Raw genomic sequence first — 18,197 nt, 5'->3', positions numbered from 1 at the left:
TATCCTTCTCCAGATGAATCATCTTTGTTACCTCTTCAAAAATCTAAATTATTTTTTAAATGACTAAGACTGTGTCAGATTTCAACCTCATACATTCTATTGTGAAGTATCTCAATCATTTCAAAGCAACATACTGACATTCAAAGATGAATGTAGGATGCAGTAGAAATCCTATTCGAAAGGAGCAGAAGCTTAAATGTCTATCTTTCAGGGCAGGATTAAAACTGTGACCTTAAACTGTGCAGGACCAGAAATTTTTTTGAAATTAGATATCTTTTTAACTGCCTATTTAAATCTATTATAGCTCATTTAAAAAGTTTAATTACTGCAAGGAAATGTATTGAAAATAATACCCGTGGGTAATTAATAGTTCATTCTTTGTTTAATTCTAGGTATATGATATCTAATACCATCTATGTTATTTATAGTAAATATAGTACATAGACATAGTACATTTCAAGTACACAGGACACCAGGGAATATAAAGTACTTTTAACACTTGTGACAAAAAAAAAATCCCTGAAGTTATATGAAAGTTATGTGCATTGCTGCACACTGATAGGCAAAAAGTCAGGAGGTCAGAAATTAATTTCACCTCTTGTGCTAACTATGCAATAGAGCAGGGAATTCCAGGAAAAGTTAGTGGAACTGTACTTCACAAGCAGGGGACAATCACAAGCAATTACTGGATCAAGCTTTTAGCCTGAGAAGACAAATTTTCCCTCAGTTTCCATTTAGAAATAAAGCAAGGGGCCTGCGGCAAAAACATTTTCAAGCCTAGATTGTTAGTCTTTTTTCCAATTAAAGTGGCTACAATCGACCAAAGCAATAGTTGGTCTCGGGGGTAAAGTTCACTCACTGTATTCTTTCTAAAAAAAACCCATCAAAGATCTTGTGACCTTTACTGAGGCTTGTCACCGTCTTTTCAAAGGTAATTTGGGGTGGGGAATAAATGCAGACCTTGCTAGCAATGTTGACAGGTTGTAAATTAATATTAAAAGCTATTGCCTTTTAAACGATACCTAACCCATCATTGAAATGTATTTAGAAGTTTAAAAGAATTGCTGTTATATTCTTCCACAAGTCAAACCAGAAATGATAATTTTTTCCTCAATAGATACGAACCACTCATTGCCAAGCAGAGTAATGAAACTTTTGCACTGGATTGGTGAATTCAAGCAGTCCTGCTTTAAAATGATATACACAAGTGGTTCACGTTGTCCACAGACACATTGGCTGATGAGACAATGAATCGTAATGAATAATACAATATCCTAAATTTTTGATGCCAACAGAAAGGATTTCTGCAAATGCCACTGCTATAGCAACTGGGTGTTAAAACAAAATTGGAACACAAAACAATAAGAGGTAGACTTGGAACCACCATAGATGTTGCTGTGGGGAGGTGGAGCAGGGGAGGGGGGGAGGGGGTAGGGGGGAAGCAACCAGGGAGTTTTTTTTAAATCAGGTACACTTGACGATTAGCGATTGCACAGTACTATGAATAGAAAGATTTAGACTGCCTGCTAGCATAATCAATATTCATATAGAAATAGGAGACTAAAAATAATACTCAGAGTTCGAGCAAGGGCAATGTCACTGATTGTGCCCAACTATGAAATATTTCTTGGGAGTTTTTCTTTTAATCATTTGCCAAAGTATGTTATTTTGTTCCTAATTTTAAAAGACATGAACCATTCCTGGCAGCGTATGGGAGCAGAAGTGACAGAAACATCTCTCTCTTCACAACAGTTGCTTGGACGAAAGCCAATAAACTTGAAAGTTAATTGTCTGTCTCCCATTCTCAGATTGCCAAGAGTTCTCCAGCACTTTGCATTTGCAGCTGTTAGCACATTGGCTTTGTGCAGCACAAGTGCTGGCAACTGCCAACACCTGGGCACTGTGCCGCCAGCAGAAACTGCAAACAAACAGGCAAGTTGATTGTGGGAGTTGTGTTTGTGTCTGTCGAGAGCTGCCATAACTCACATGGCACAAAGCTATCAGACAGAGCACCTTTGCGTGGACTAAGTAGCTCCTCACACATCAAATTTCCTAACTTCATAATCACACCCACTGGGAGCTGTCAAGCACAGCAACTAGGGGCAAGTTCATACCCCAATGGTAAAAGACCAGCTGAAGACAGCAGTGATGCTCAGGCAAAAAGAATGCTCCTGTTCAAATGCAAGTAGCTAAAATGCATTTCAATTATAATTATACTGTATTCTAGACAATAGGAAATAGTCTTGCTTTAAATGAGTAAAAATGGAATGCAACTCTACTGCAAAAATCAAAGCAAGTAGTTTGATGTGTGTAGGAAGGAACCAAAGATAGACACAAAATGCTGGAGTAACTCATGGAACAGGCAGTATCTCTGGAGAGAAGGGGTGACGTTCCGGGAAGGGTCTCATGCCAAATCGTCACCCCTTCCTTCTCTCCACAGATGCTGCCTGGCCCGCTGAGTTACTCCAGCATTTTGTATCTATCTAAAGCATGTAGTTAGTTTCCCTCAAGAGAAATTCATTAGTTTTATTGGGAGTAAGAGATTCTAAACTAGTAGTGAAGCCAAAAGGTGCTTCATTTCATTATAAATAGGCATTATACATTCAAAAACCTAAGGCATAAGATTCCATGTGTAACTGAACAGGCAAGAGCTCACTTGCTACGCTATCTAGGGAGCTGACTGCAATAACTGTAATTCTCATTATGGGTCAGCAATGAACTATGAAATGAACTATGAGAAGTGTAAAAACTCAAAAGGACACACAAGGATGGAACAGACTCTGAAGCCAACAGTAGCAGATTACGCTCTGAAAAGTAAAAAAAAATGTGTAGCTAAAAATTGAAAATGTTCAATTTGAAACATAACAGGAAAGAAGACACTTACTCTGGTGTTTGCATGTTTCTCTTTTGCCTAGGAACAAAACAAAATTAATGAATTAAATAATAGCCATTGGTATTTGAAACATCAAAAAATATTTGCATATTGGTGGACCCACCTTTGGCAGATGTTGAGAAGATGATAATTGAATGCACTTGTCAGTATCTGCCTGCAAGTTTAGGGCCAGAGCAACTGCACATACAAACACGTGACAGCCAAACATAAATAGACACGGAATGAAACAGACTGAAAGGCTTGAGAAAATAAATTTGCATGGATGGAGCTGAAATATGAATTTGTGCAATGATATGGACAGTCTATGTTTTCTGCCTGCTTCTAATAACCTGTAATATTATTAGTCGGTACTGAAATAGAACAGGTAAAATAGTTTCCCAGTAGTTTTTCCTTTAGGATATAACATAACTGTGTTTGGGATAGATGTACTGAAGATGTACTGCTTTGAGTGTCAGTGCTTATGCATTTTGACTGAAGTGCGAGGTACTTACACTCCTTCTCGACGGCAGAACATGATGTAACCAAGGATAACAAACAGCACCATTGCAACAGCAACTGGTACTGCTAGTGTAATAACAAAGTCTGTGTAATAATCCTTGCTCTTCAGGTTAGTTGACGGAGGCTTATACTCTCCATCATCAGGCAGGATACCATCTCCTCGAACCTCGTTATGGGCCACCGAAGGATTTTTCGTTTTATCAACCTGCCACCAAATTGCAAGAAAATAGAAATGTGTCTTCATATTGCTTTTTAAAATTATTTTTCTTTAATATGCTGGCACACCACCATTCAAAACTCATGTGAATGACACTTAAAATTGCACAATAAATTCAAGCATTTGTTGATGTTTATAGAACCAATACTCGATTGCACTAGTATGGTATTTCCATATGTGGAGCATAACAAATACACCTATTAACCATTTCAGCTGTTTTCTTTGACCCTCTATTAAGTCGTAGGAGCAGAGTTAAGATGGCCCCTTTACCAACAACATTGTTTTATTTATTTTAAGGTAAAGACATACCAATCTTTGTATACAAATGTTACCACAGTACGGCTTTGTTTAATACACCTTAAAGCAAGGTAGAAATGTTATTATTACACTTGATCATAATATTTTCATACAAAGAGGAGAACAAGTAATTGGTACATGTTCCTTGCCTATTGATTTGGCCAACATCAATACACCCAGTGTTGAAAGAATGGTGAACACACACAGTTGCTACATACCAGACATTTCACCAAACACTTGTGCTCCGTCTGACAGGCCAATTGGATCTCCCGGTTGCTAACCATATTACTTCCCCTTCACATTCCCATATTGACCTTTCTATCCTGGACCTCTTCCATTGCCACATGCAAGCTGGTGGAATAACACCTATTTTGTATAAGTAGCTTACAAATCAACGGTAGGAACACTGTATTCTCTATTTAGGTAAGAAACTTTCAAACAACTCCCCCCTACTCCCCTCCTTCCCCACCACCAATTTTACCCCCCCTTTTCCCCATGCCCCTCATTAATTTGCACCCATTTCTCCTCTTCCCCCTTCCAGTGCAGTGGAGGACACATTTTGAACACTGGATTGAAGAAAGTGCAAGTGAATCGTTGCCTCACCCAAAAGATTACTTGGGTCCCTGGATAGTGGGAAAGGAAGCGTTGAAAGAACAAGTGTTGTTTCCAACAAGTTACTTCTCCTCAAACATCAAACATGGGTGGAAAATTATTACAGTTTTATTGATACTCATTCATGACCTGGATTTAGTTGTGGAAGCAATAACTTAAAAACTTGTACAAACCTTGGAAAGACAGTGAACAGCGAAGAGCACTGTGAACAAACAACAGGAATAGGCAGGTGCATGGCAAAGTAAATTTATTGCATGAAAATATAAATCCATTTTGAAAGGAAGACAGCAATTGGAGGAATTTATTATAAAGAATACAATCCTAAAGAGGTTAACGAGAGAAAAATCTAAGTGTACGTGTATATAAATTTTTAAATGTGATTTGAGATGTTGAGAATATGGTTAAAAAATGCATTAAGGATCATAGGTTTTATAAAGAAAGAGGTAAAGTACAAACATGCAATTTACAGCAAATCACGAAAAAGGACAGGTTTGACAGCAACTTATTGTGTCCAATTGGCTTAATGGTGGGAAATAAAGGGTAGTAATGGAAGGTTGTTTTTCAGAGTAGATGATAGTTGACTAGTTGTCTCTGTTGGACCAAATGCTGTTTGTGGTTTATACAAACAATTTGTTTAAGAATGTACAAGGCATGATCAATAAATTTGCAGATGACATGAACATAGATGATACTGTAGAAAGTGAATATGGTTATCTGAATTACAGCAGGGCTTGATCAGCTGGGCAAGTGGGCTGAGGAATAGTAAATTGAGTTTATTTCAGAAGCGTGTGAGGTGTTGGATTGCAAGAAGTCAAACCAGGTCAGGACCTTTACATAGAACATTAGAGGCCTGTGAAGTATTGTAGAAAAGTGGGATCTATGAGTACATGTACATAGTTCCCTGGAAGTGGAGTCGCAGGTCGATAGTGTGGTGCCAAAATCCCCAGGCCCTACCGTTTACCAAACTTCCCCAGTAACTTTCCTACCATAGGGTAACTGGTCTGCAGTTTCCAGGTTTTTCTTTGCAGATCTTTTTAAATATAGGCACCACATTAGCCACCCTCTAGTCTTCTGGCAACTTACTCATATCTTATGATGATTTGTATATCTCAATAATTTCTCACTAGCTTTTCAGTGTCTTTGGTTATAAATGATCCCTGGAGATTTGTCTACCTTCATGCTTCTTAGGATGTCCAGTACCTCTACTATTGTAATATGGACTGTCCTCAAGACATCTCCAATAACTTTCCCAAGTTACCTAGTCTTCATGTCTTTCTCCACAGTAAAAACAAAGGAGAAATATTCATTGAGAACCTTGCCCATCTCATGTGGCTCCATACATAGATGATCACGTGGTTTCTGAAGGGCTTGATTCTCGCTTTTCATTTACCTTTCCCCCCTTAATGTACATAACATTTCTTTGCATTCTCCTTCATATTATTTGCCAGATGTATTCCTTTTGCCCTCCTAATTTTCTTGTTAAGTATGCTCCTCAGTCCCTGAAACTCCTTGATACACTTGATCCAAACTTGCCCATGCCTATTACGTTTTCCTGACCTGACCCTCAATTTCTCTTGTCATCCAGAGTTCTTTATTCCCACTCTGTCCTACCCTTTAGTCTGAAAGGAACATGAATAATTTGGACTCTCACTTTTGCACTTTTAAAAGCATTTCACTTTCAAAACATCCCTTTGCCCGCAAACAACCTACTTCAATCAACTTTTGCAAGTCTAATACCATCAATGTTGACGTTACCCGAATTTAAAAGATTAACTTGTGGGCCTGGAACTGTGGTCCCAAAAGGTTTGCCCACTTGCCCTGCCCAATTCCCCAAGAGTAGGTCAAGCTTTGCTCTCTCTCGAAAATGTATCTTTAAGTACTGCCTGAGGAAACTCTCTTGAACACTTAGAAAATTCAACTCTATCCAATCCCATTGGCACTATGACAGCCCTAATCTATATTGGGAAATTTAAAATCCCTGATGACAATAAATACAATTTAGTCCAACTGTCTTTCCTCATTCCATGCTATGCTCTTACCTATTTTTTCTACTGAACCTGTGGTCATTGACTTCTGCACTAACTTCCTAACTAACCCCTGACAAATAAGTTTAAACACTCCCAAATAGCACAAGCAAATTTGCCCACCATGATATTAGGATATTAGTTCCCCTCCAGTTCAGCAGAAATAGGTCACCTCAGCCCCAGAAAAGATCCCAATGGCCCCGAAATCTGAATCCCTGCCACTTGTACCAACACCTCAGCCACGCAACTTCCTTATCCTACCTTAATAGCACATCCCACCAGGAGTAATCTGGAGATTACTCCCCTCAAGGTCCCGGTTTTTATCCCTTTACCTAACTTCCTATATTCATTCTGCAGGACCTTGTCCCTTTTTGTCTCTATGTTATTTATGCCAACATGCTGAACGGCTTCTGGCTGCTCCAGCTCTCCCTTGAGAATGTTCTGCAGCTGCCCCGAGACATCCTACACCCACCATGTCATAAGGTCTGTGCAGGAAGATATCCAACATTGTAATTATTGCAAGCAATCAGGGAGGCAACATACCATCCTAGAATGTAGGAAGAAACTGTAGATGCTGCTTTACACCAAAGATAAACACAAAACGCTGGAGTAAATCAGTGGGACAGGCAGCATCTCTGGAGAAGGAATGGGTGATGTTTAGGGTCGAGAGCCTTCTTCAGACTGAGAGTTAGGGGAAACTGAGTTTCAGTCTGAACAAAGGTTTCGACAGGAAACGTTACCCATTTCTTCTCACCAGAGATGCTGCCTCTCCCACTGAGTTACTCCAGCATTTTGTGTCTAGAGTCACGTTTGCTGCCACAGAAACTCCTGTCTGTCCTCATAACGAGCTCAGAGGGATACGGGCTAGGTGCAGGCAAATGGCACAAGCTTGGATGGGGCATCTTGGTTGGAATGGACGAGTTGGGCCAAATGGCCTGTTTGTGTGCTGTGTAACTCGTGGACAACAAACAATAACATGAACAGGATGGGCCAAATCATAACATAAATGTAACATAATACTCCATGTAAAGATCAAAATTAATATCAAATTGTGTGAGAACCGCTCCAAGAAAGTGACTGCAAAATAGTTTTATAAAATCACCAGCGATGGTTTCTGACTTACCAAAGACAGTTTACACCAGTCAATGTCAAACTGGGCTCTGAATTTCTTGTCACAACTAATGCTGGGTTCCATTTCCTGGCTACACTTCTGTTGATTCTGAGGAGTTTCCACCTCTCTTAGACACGATGAAAACATCAAGTCCGTACCCACCATGACGTAAACCCTGTGCAAGAAGACGTCCATAATTGTAGTCATTGGGAGCAACAAGGAATCTACAAAGTGAGCAACTAACTATGGATGGTCAACATCTAATAATAATTGCACTTTAAAATGGCAAATTCGTAAAAACCCATTTGCAACTTTATGAAGTTGCAACTAATGACACAGTGTCATAGCAATAGAGCTGCTCCCTTACAGTGCCAGAGACCCATGTTCGCATGTGTACATTCTCCCTGTGACCGCGTGAGTTTTCCCTGGGTGCTCCAGTTCCTTTCCACATCCCAAAGATGTACAGGTTTGTGGGTTAATTGGCTTCGGTAAAAACTTGTCATTTGGCCCTAGTGTCCCTAGTGTGTAGGATAATGCTGGTGTGTGCGGATCGCTGGTCGGTGAGGACTCAGTGGGCCAAAGAGCCTGTTTCCGTGCTGTATCTCTAAAGTCTGAAGTAAAGTAAAATAGCAAGGCGTAAGGAATCAAAATATATCCAATTATATTCAGTTGGAAACTTTAACGACAATAAATCTAAACTGTAGCACCGAGGGTATTACTTTTGACTCCTGGTTGCCAAAATGACATCAGTCACATGCATGGCACTTATGGGGCGAATTGCAAGAGACATCATATCATGCGTATTTTTTCAGCCCAAAGAATGAAGAGTAGAGACATCATGATATTAATCAGTGTACAATGCTGCTATACATTCGTGCTGCTATTCTGATATTCAATGTTCTACCTAGTAATCTTCCTTAGGAACACTAAACAGCAGGGGAAGGGGGCAATCTGAGCTATTACGTTTTATATATCACCACTTACATGTTAAAGTAATACATTTCTTAAAGTTAGTTTCTGGCTGCAGCTGATTCTGCCAGTGTTCATTGTTTTTTATAATATTGTGGATGCTAAAGAATAATTTTGGATAATTCAATTACCTAAAAAAAAAAAGAATGTCCCTGATATGGACGATTTATCTGGTATTTCCTGAATAGTGACTGTGAGAATAATTAGATGTGATACATAGCTGGGCAAGCTGTTGAAAGGAGGAAGAAAGCAGAAACAAGACGTGAATGATCAAGAAACAATTTGGGCCTCAAACAATGAACAATGCTTGTCAGATATTTGACTGCTTAATGACTGGGACTGGAGATAGTTACAACATCTTGCAGTTTGCCATCTATAATCATGGCTAAACAAAGTCACTGAGACTCCCTGCTCAAAGAAGGCATCAGCCCCAGAGACTTGAACAGATAAAAAGAAGCTACTAATTGGCAGACTACACTCTGCACCATCTCTGTGCTGGCAACATTTTGCATTGGCTTAATGACAGGCATCAGCCCAGCTGAACTGACTGGTGTCAGTTGACATAGGTGTGTGCTCCATGGAGCCACTGCAGTTCCCCTAAGATGGCTTCTCAGAAACCCGTGTCACTGAAGTCCAGTGTTCTAATGGGCAATTGCTAATGGAGTTGCCCATCACTTCCACACCACAAGCAGATTGTTTTCGGCCTCTGCACAGTGCTCTGTGCTAAATTTATCTCCAACTCCATTGGACAACAAAAACACGGCAGCAATTTCATTGGCCACAACCCTATTCTACATCATAGGACACCCATGTTAGCAAAAGGAGCTTAGTTGCTTCTACTAAATAAGAATTCCAAGAAGTAAATCCACAATCCCTCAAATCAAAAGTTTGTTGGAAGTGTGGCAGAAGAGCCCCAAACTGAGCCAGAATTCAAAATCCTTTTGATCCCATTCCTCCGTTTCTGCTTCAGTCAGGCCCAACAGGGATGATTCCTCCTGCATGGCTGAGGAAACAGCTGGGGAAAAAGAACAGCAAAGCCAAGAAATTCTTATCCCAACGGTTTTTTATCCCAAGCTTAGAAAAGCGTGGCTAAGCGTTCCGACCTGCATCCCAAAGTGGTGTCACCAAGAGAGCAGGTCCTACAATGATTAGAATCATCCCATGCAATTCATCCTCAAATGTACCAGTGTTCTGAGGAAATCAAACTTGATATGCCAGAAGCTGATGGAAACAAGTTAAACTGAGAATCAGACGCAGATCAATTAAACTCACCCTTCCTTCATGTTATTGATGGGAAGAGGCACTCGCCCACCTCGGTCGAGAGCCGAGGTGATGTTGATAGCATTGAGATGAGTCGGCTGCCAAACATTCTTCACCGCACCAAGGAAATCACCAATGACCTCACTCGCCAACATTTCTTCCACATTCATGTTCTTCACAAAAAACTCCGCTTGATATGGCAAGGAATAATCTTTAAACAAGAGGAATTTGAGTCAAGTTAAAAACTGTGGTTACTCAAAAGACACATCCCTTATCAGGAATCATGATGCAGCATAAGGGTTGCTGAGGCCAAATGCTATCCATGTACACAGATAATCCTCAAGCTAATTTAACCAAGTAAGTAGTTATCACTGGCAGGATCAATATTTCAAGTTCAAGTTCGAGTTACATTTATTGTCACATGCACCATTTGGTACAGTGAGATTTGAGTTACCATACAGTCATACGAATAAAAAAAGAACACAATACACGAGAGAATTTAACATAAACATCTCCACATCAACGTTTCCCACTGTGAGGGAAGGCAATAAAGTTCAGTCATCTTCCTTTTTGTTCACCCGTGGTCGAGGCCTTTGAGCCCTCCGCAGTCGTCGCTACGGTGACCCAATGTTCAAGCCCTCTCGCCAGGATGATCGGAATTCCGACGTTGGAACGGAAGAACACTCTCAGCGGCTTGGAGTTTCCGAATAAGCCGCTTCTTACCGGAGACCGCGGCTCCCGAAGTTCACAGACCGAGCTGGGCAGAGCTCCAACACTGGCGACCTCCGGCAAGGTGTCCCAGGCCTCCGCAATGTTAAAGTCAGTGAGATAAGACCAGTTAGCCTGACATCGGTGGTGGGGAAGATGCTGGAGTCAATTATAAAAGATGAGATAGCCGAACATTTGGATAGCAGTAACAGGATTGGTCCGAGTCAGCATGGATTTACGAAGGGGAAATCATGCTTGATTAATCTTCTAGAATTTTTTGAAGATGTAACTAGGAAAGTGGACAAGGGAGAGCCAGTGGATGTAGTGTACCTGGACTTTCAGAAAGCATTTGATACGGTTCCACATATATTAGTGGGCAAAATTAGGGCACATGGTATTGGGGATAGAGTGCTGACATGGATAGAGAAGTGGTTGGCAGACAGGAAACAAAGAAGAGGGATTAACTGGTCCCTTTTGGAATGGCAGGCAGTGACTAGTGGGGTACCGCAAGGCTCGGTGCTGGGACCGCAGCTATTTACAATATTTCGTCAATGATTTGGATGAAGGGATTCAAAGTAACATTAGCAAATTTGCAGATGACACATAGCTGGGTGGCAGTGTGAACTGTGAGGAGGATGCTATGAGTGCAGGGTGACTTGGACAGGTTGGGGGAGTGAGCAGATGCATGGCAGATGAAATTTAATGCAGATAAATATGAGGTTATCCACTTTGGTAGTAAAAACAGGAAGGCAGATTACTATCTAAATGGCGTCAAGTTGGGAAAAGGGGGGAAGTACAACGGGATCTGAGGGTCCTTGTACATCAGTCTATGAAAGTAAGCATGCAGGTACAGCAGTCAGCGAAGAAAGTGAATGGCATGTTAGCCTTTATAACAAGAGGAATCGAATATAGGAGCAAAGCAGTTGTACAGAGCCCTAGTGAGACCACACCTGGAGTATTGTGTACAGTTTTGGTCCCCTAACTTGAGGAAGGACATTCTTGCTATTGAGGGAGTGCAGCGTAGATTTACATGGTTAATTCCTGGGACGGCAGGACTGTCATATGCTGAGAGAATGGAGCAGCTGGACTTGTACACTCTGGAGTTTAGAAGGATGAGAGGGAATCTCAATGAAACATATAAGATTATTAAGGGTTTGGGCACGCTAGAGGCAGGAAACATGTTCCCGATGTAGGGAGAGTCCAGAACCAGGGGCCACAGTTTAAGAAGGAGTAAGCCATTTAGAACGGAGACGAGGAAACACTTTTTCTCACAGAGAGTGGTGAGTCTGTGGAATTCTCTGCCTCAGAAGGCGGGTTCTCTGGATGCTTCCAAGAGAGAGCTAGATAGGGCTCTTAAAGATAGTGGAGTCAGGGGATATGGGGAGAAGGCAGGGACGGGATACTGATTGGGGATGATCAGCCATAATCACATTGAATGGCGGTGCTGGCTCGAAGGGCTGAATGGCCTACTCCTGCACCTATTGTCTAGAAGCTCCACATACCATAGCTCCACGATGTTAAAGCAGCAGTCCCAACACTCCGGCGCCTCAACACGGCGATCCCCGGTAAGGCATCGCCTGCTCTAAGATGGTAATTCAGTGCTGCGCCACTGCTGAAGCTCTAGCCAGTCTCCGGAATGAAAGGCCGCGCCAATTCAGATGGTCGGCCGCGAGTGGGGGGGGGCGAAGATGTGACTCAGAGAAAAAACGCATCCTCGACCAGGAAGTGACTGGGAAACAGTTTCCTCTCTTCCCCCTCCCCACCCCCCACATAAAAAAGAATAAGAAACCTCCAAAAACATACTTTTAGACAGACTAAAAATAACAAATAGGGTGAAATGACACACAAATGGCGAGGCTGCCGCGCGCAGTGCCACCCGATGACATCTATTTCTATCCATTCCTAGATATTATATTGATTACATGGCTTACTCGACCACTTCACATAGCTATTCAGAGACTAGCAAGTCAGAATATAACTAGAGTCAGGTATAAGGACAGCAGATATCCCCCCTAAAAGTTATATGCAGATTAATCAGCTAATTTGAGTTCTGCCAATAGACTAAATGTAGCTATAAAACTGAAAGTGTTTGAAACACTCAGCAGGTCAGGTAGCATCAGTGGAAAGAGCAAAGGCGGTAAGAGACAGCATTTTAACCTTTTCTCTTTCCATGATGCTGCCTGACCTGTTAAGCATTTCCAGTATTTTCTGCCATTGCAGATTTTCAGTATTTACAGTTTGATTTTGAGTTTAAACAAGTCAAGTCAAGAGAGTTTATTGACATGTCCCAGATAAGACAATGAAATTCTTGCTTGCTGCAGCACAACAGAGTATTGTAAGCATAAATACAGAACAGTTCAGTGTGTCTATATAGCATAGACCATATATATACACATAAATAAACAGATAAAATGCAATTGGCCATTATAGTTCAGAGTTTGTTTGATGGTGAGTTTAATAGCCTGATGACTGTGGGGATGAAGCAGTTCCTGAACCTGCATGTACCAGATTTCAGGCTCCTGTACCTTCTATCTGATGGCAGCGGTGGTGTACCTTCTACCTGATGGTGTGGGCCCTTGATGATGTTGGCAGCCTTTTTGAGGCAACGACTGCAGTAGATCCCTTCGATGGTGGGGAGGTCAGAGCCGATGATGGACTGGGCAATGGTCACAACTTTCTGCATTCTTTTCCACTCCTGGACGCTCAAGTTGCCGAACGAAGCTACAATGCAACCGGTCAGCATGCTCTCTGCTGTGCACCTGTAGAAGTTCGAGAGAGTCCTCTTTGACATACCGACTCTCCGTAATCTTCTCAGGAAGTAGAGGCACTGATGTGCTTTCTTTATAATTGCATCAGGGTGCTGGGACCAGGAAAGATCTTCGGAAATATGCAGGACAAGGAATTTGAAGTTCTTGACCCTTTCCACCATCGGTGATATAAAAGGGATTGTGGGTCCCTATCCTACCCCTTCCAAAGTCCACAATCAGTTCCTTGGTTTTGCTGGTGTTGAGAGCCAGGTTATTATGCTGGCACCATTTGGTCAATCGGTCGATCTCACTTCTATACTCTGACACGTCACCATCAATGATTCGTCCCACAACAGTGGTGTCATCGGCGAACTTGATGATGGAGTTCGCACTATGTCCGGTTAAGCAGTCACGAATATAGAGTGAGTAAAGCAGGGGGGTGAGCACGCAGCCTTGAGGTGCTCCCATGCTGATTGTTATCAAGGATGGCACATTTCCACCAATACGGACAGACTGTGGTCTGTGGATGAGGAAGTTGAGGATCCAATTGCAGAGGGATGCGCAGAGACCCAGATCTGAGAGCTTGGTAGCCAGCTTGGAGGGGATTGTTTCCATTAGTTAAAGCTTTCCTGCACAAATTTTGCATTGTAGCTGGATTTGACAACTCATTTATTTGCAGTTGCAATTGCATAAAAATATTTTACAATTAATATTTACAAGTTCAAACAAGGGATCTTTAACCAATGCTCAGACATGCAAGAAATCTGCCTCCTAATAGCTTCTCTTTGTATTCTTTTCCCTTGTTGCTGGATTGAATCCAGATTTTTCATTTTACCTTCACCAAATGAACCTTTTCATTTTATAACTATTTTCCGTAAAGGCATTGAACATTTTTTTTAAATGGAAGTGTACTGTCAACATTTCAGGTCAAGACCCTTTTTGAAAGAGTAGAGGGAAGATAGCCAGTATGAGAGGGAGAGAGGGGTGTGGCAAGAGCTAGCAAGCAGTATACAGTTACAAGTGAGGTGGGGTTATCATATTTGCCAATTGCAGCTCTCCTTTTTTTGTCAGTGATAGGACAATTTTAACATTTTCTTTTCCATAGCTATAAGATAAAAGTAGGCCAGAACCAGTTTTAAAGGACAGACATATCCCGAGCCAGGTTTTTTTGTTTTTGAGTGACACAGTGTGGAAACAGGCCCTTCAGCCCAAATTGCCCACACCGGCCAAGGTGTCCCAGCTACACTAGTCCCACCTGCCAGCATTGATCCATGTCCCCCCAAACCTGTCCTATTCATGTACCTAAAATTGCTGGAGAAACTCAGCGGGTGCAGCAGCATCTATGGAGCGAAGAAAATGGGCGACGTTTCGGGCTGAAACCCTTCTTCAGACTGATGGGGGGTGGGGGGGGGGGGAAGGAAGGAAAAAGGGAGGAGGAGGAGCCCGAGGGGATGGGAGGAGACAGCTCGAGGGTAAGGAAGGGGAGGAGACAGCAAGGGCTAGCAAAATTGGGAGAATTCAACGTTCATGCCATCAGGACGCAAGCTGCCCAGGCGGAATATGAGGTGCTGTTCCTCCAATTTCCGGTGTTGCTCACTCTGGCAATGGAGGAGACCCAGGACAGAGGTCGGATTGAGAATGGGAGGGGGAGTTGAAGTGCTGAGCCACCGGGAGTTCAGGTTGGTTATTGCAGACTGAGCGGAGGTGTTCGGCGAAACGATCGAAGGGTCTTTGTGGAGCCCTCGGTAGCCTGTCCTGCACCCCCGCTTGCCTTCCACGTTTCTGTTTTCTCTCCCAGGACTTGCTCCGTCTCCTACCCTCCGTAGTGGTGATCCAGGGGGCTGTTCTGCCGAGCTCCAACGGGATTTTGGTGAGGGTACTGTAGTACTCACAAGCCAGTTTCTCGCAGCCACGTCCGATGTTGAGCAGTTCCGTTCGGCTCCATGTGCGACCCATCGGGATTTGGATTTTCCCGTCCTGGTGGTGAGTCCCTTTCTGGGGTTTCTGGGGGGTACTGGGGTTTCTAGGGGTTCTGGGGGTTTTAAGTACCTTGTTTCCACAGCCGTGTTCGGTACTGGGCTGCTCTGAATTTAATCGGTCTGGAGAGCGCAAAGCCACTGCATGTGGACGCGCCGCCATCTTCAAACGCCATCCACCACCCTTTGTGTGAAAAATTTACCCCTCAGATTCCTATTAAATCTTTCACCCTTCACCTTAAACCTATGTCCTCAGGTCCTCGATTCACCTACTCTTATTGAGTAAGAGTCATATATTGGGGAAAGAAATAATGGAGGTTCGGTTATGTTAACCAAAATCCTTTAGGCAAATGTTAGTGCATGCTGGTCTCTATTTTTAAACATTGTTTTGTTTTTATTCCAAATACATTACTCTCCCTATGCAAACCATAGATTGATTGTTTCTCACCATTTAAAGCCATGATGTTGAGAATCAGAGAATGGCGTGCAGTTTCATATGTTCTTCTGTTATAAGCAGTGATCTGCCAAAAGATCAAAAAGCAAATCACCGTGCTTAAAAGTAATGGCCAACAATTTAAATATATTTATATTGCAATATATAAATTCCTATGCCATTTAGTGTATAAACTCTGCCTTGCACTTGCTACTACATCATTGGATATTACAAATGAACACACTGGAACACTAAAATACTTAGCAAGTAATTAAACAAAAGGACGTAAATTTTGGATACGAGTGAATAGATTCAGAGAGGTTATCGGAGGGCTTTTCTCACCCAGAGAGTGATGAGAGTGATGCAAGGCAGAAAGTGGTTGAAGCGGGGTCGCTAATAAGAAGTCTCAAGATAAGCACTTAAATCAATGACGCAAAGGAGGGTATGGGGCAAGGGTAAGGGATTAGTGCGGAAATATGCGCATTGAGCGGCGTGGATATGATGGGCTGAATGACCTGCATCCATGCTGTATGTTTATGACGCCATGAAAAATATGATTGAGTGAGTACACAATGGACATTTGTAAATTGTTTAAATGGAAATTAAATTATTACATTCAAAGGTCAATTTCTACCGGTACTTTCAGTGCTGAAACAAAGGAATAATTAACTTATGACGAGGGGGTACAATACCAGTTTCTACTCTGTAGAAACCCTTCAAATGAAAAAAAAAAATTGCAAATGGATAAGCTCTTGAATACCATTTGCTCTTTGCAAATTGTATAAATGTATTTTTCCAACCAGGTGGAAACTAGATTTGAATGAGTGAAATTATTTTTACTGTATGTAAATACCCAAACAGGAATCACGTGAGCACTTTGTTCATTTGGTTACAAACGTGCCACAAATTTGCTGCTGCATTCCATGTGGAACAATAGTTTGATTAGCTACTCCCAAAGGAAAATTGTGGGCAATTCAGCTACACAAGAGAGGAGTGGTCAAGAGGACATCAGTTAGATGTCCTCAACAAAACAACAGCATTGATTAACTCTTGCACTACTAGACTTTTTTCCTATTTTAATTTGCACAAATGCCTTGATTTTTTTAGTCCTTTTTCTTTTTACTGTCTTGCAGAACTGTATGGGTAATTCATGTATGCATGATTAAAGATAGCCCGAGGGTCTTCAATGAGGTAGATAGTAGCTCAAGACCACTCTCTAGTTGTTGATAAGATGATTCAGTTACCTGATAACAGCTGTGATAAACCGGTCTCTGAATCTGGAGATGTGCAGTTTTATACTCCTGTACATCTTGCCTGATGGGGGAGGGGAGAAGAGTGAGTGACCGGGGTGAGACTCATCCTTGATTATGCTGGTGGCCTTGCTGAGGCAGCTTGAAGTGTAAAAGGAGTCAATGGAAGGGAGGTTGGTTTGTGTGATGGACTGGGTTGCGTCCACAATTATCTGCAATTTCTTGCAGTCTTGAGTGGAGCTGTTCCCAAATTACATCCTGATAAAATGTTTTCTACGGTGAATCTGTGGAAGTTGGTGAGAGTTGATTGGGTTCCTAAGCTTTCAAAGGAAGTAGCAGATTACCAAGCAGAACCTCAAAGGAATATAAATAGGAGGAAAGTGCAGATAGACACATTATTAGTGAGAAGGTTCATGAGGAAGGGCTTTAGATTCCTGGAGCACTAGGACCAGTTTAGGAGAAATTGTCCAGGCTGCAGGTAAGGCGATGGCTGCGGGCTGCTGGAGGGCGGTGGAGTGGCGAGAGTCGGTGGAGTCGATGGTGGAAGCCCGCGGGGAATGGAAACCGGGTCAGCGGGAGAAGCGTGGGAGGTCCCGGTGGGCGGATGGTCGGTGGGGCGGCGAGGTTCGGCGGGCCCAGAAAAGATAAACGAAAAGCTTATGTCAGATATCAGTTCAGCAGAAACCATGTAAGAGCATAGAAAGTGGGGTAGTGTACATCAAAGGGAATTAACTGACCAGTAATTTGATTTACTCCTTCCATTCTTTTTAAGCAACGGCACAGGGTTAGTATTCCTCCAGTTCTCTGGCCCCATTCCTCAGCTTACATTATGGTCAGGGTTCCGCAAGTTCTTTCCATTTAAAACAGTTTGCGATATATTCAGCCTGGCATTTGATCCATTCTCAAAGATAAATCTCTTAATACTACTTATTTTACTATGTTTATTCCATTAACCACACCACCAGATTCAGGGACAGTTTCTTCACAGCTGTTATCAGGCAACTGACATCCTACCACAACCAGAGAGCAATGCTGAATTACTATCTACCTCTTTGGTGACCCTCGGACTATCCTTGATTGGCCTTTGCTGGCTTTACCTTGCACTAAACATTATTCCTTATCATGTATCTATACACTGTAAATGGCTCAAATGTAATCATGGTTTGTCTTTCTGCTGACTGGATAGAACGCAACAAAAGCTT

General features: G+C 42.1%; 1 protein-coding gene across 4 annotated transcripts in view; it reads right to left on the bottom strand.

The window, feature by feature from the left end:
* sgce (sarcoglycan, epsilon) overlaps nt 1–18,197 on the bottom strand; it is a 56,062-nt gene that overhangs the window by 9,761 nt on the left and 28,104 nt on the right. For 3 of the 4 annotated variants that reach the window (XM_055662638.1, XM_055662610.1, XM_055662628.1), the window contains 5 exons: nt 15,761–15,833; nt 9,894–10,092; nt 7,665–7,827; nt 3,385–3,596; nt 2,885–2,911 (listed from right to left, as the gene is read on the bottom strand). In XM_055662638.1, the coding sequence (XP_055518613.1) occupies nt 2,885–2,911; nt 3,385–3,596; nt 7,665–7,827; nt 9,894–10,092; nt 15,761–15,833 (674 nt within the window). The remainder of the gene's footprint in view (nt 1–2,884; nt 2,912–3,384; nt 3,597–7,664; nt 7,828–9,893; nt 10,093–15,760; nt 15,834–18,197) is intronic. The other variant, XM_055662619.1, reaches the window with a different exon arrangement.

The sequence above is a fragment of the Leucoraja erinacea genome, chromosome 2, assembly GCF_028641065.1.
Source record: "Leucoraja erinacea ecotype New England chromosome 2, Leri_hhj_1, whole genome shotgun sequence".
NCBI lineage: Eukaryota > Metazoa > Chordata > Chondrichthyes > Rajiformes > Rajidae > Leucoraja > Leucoraja erinaceus.
This window is presented reverse-complemented; position numbering and strand designations above follow the sequence as displayed.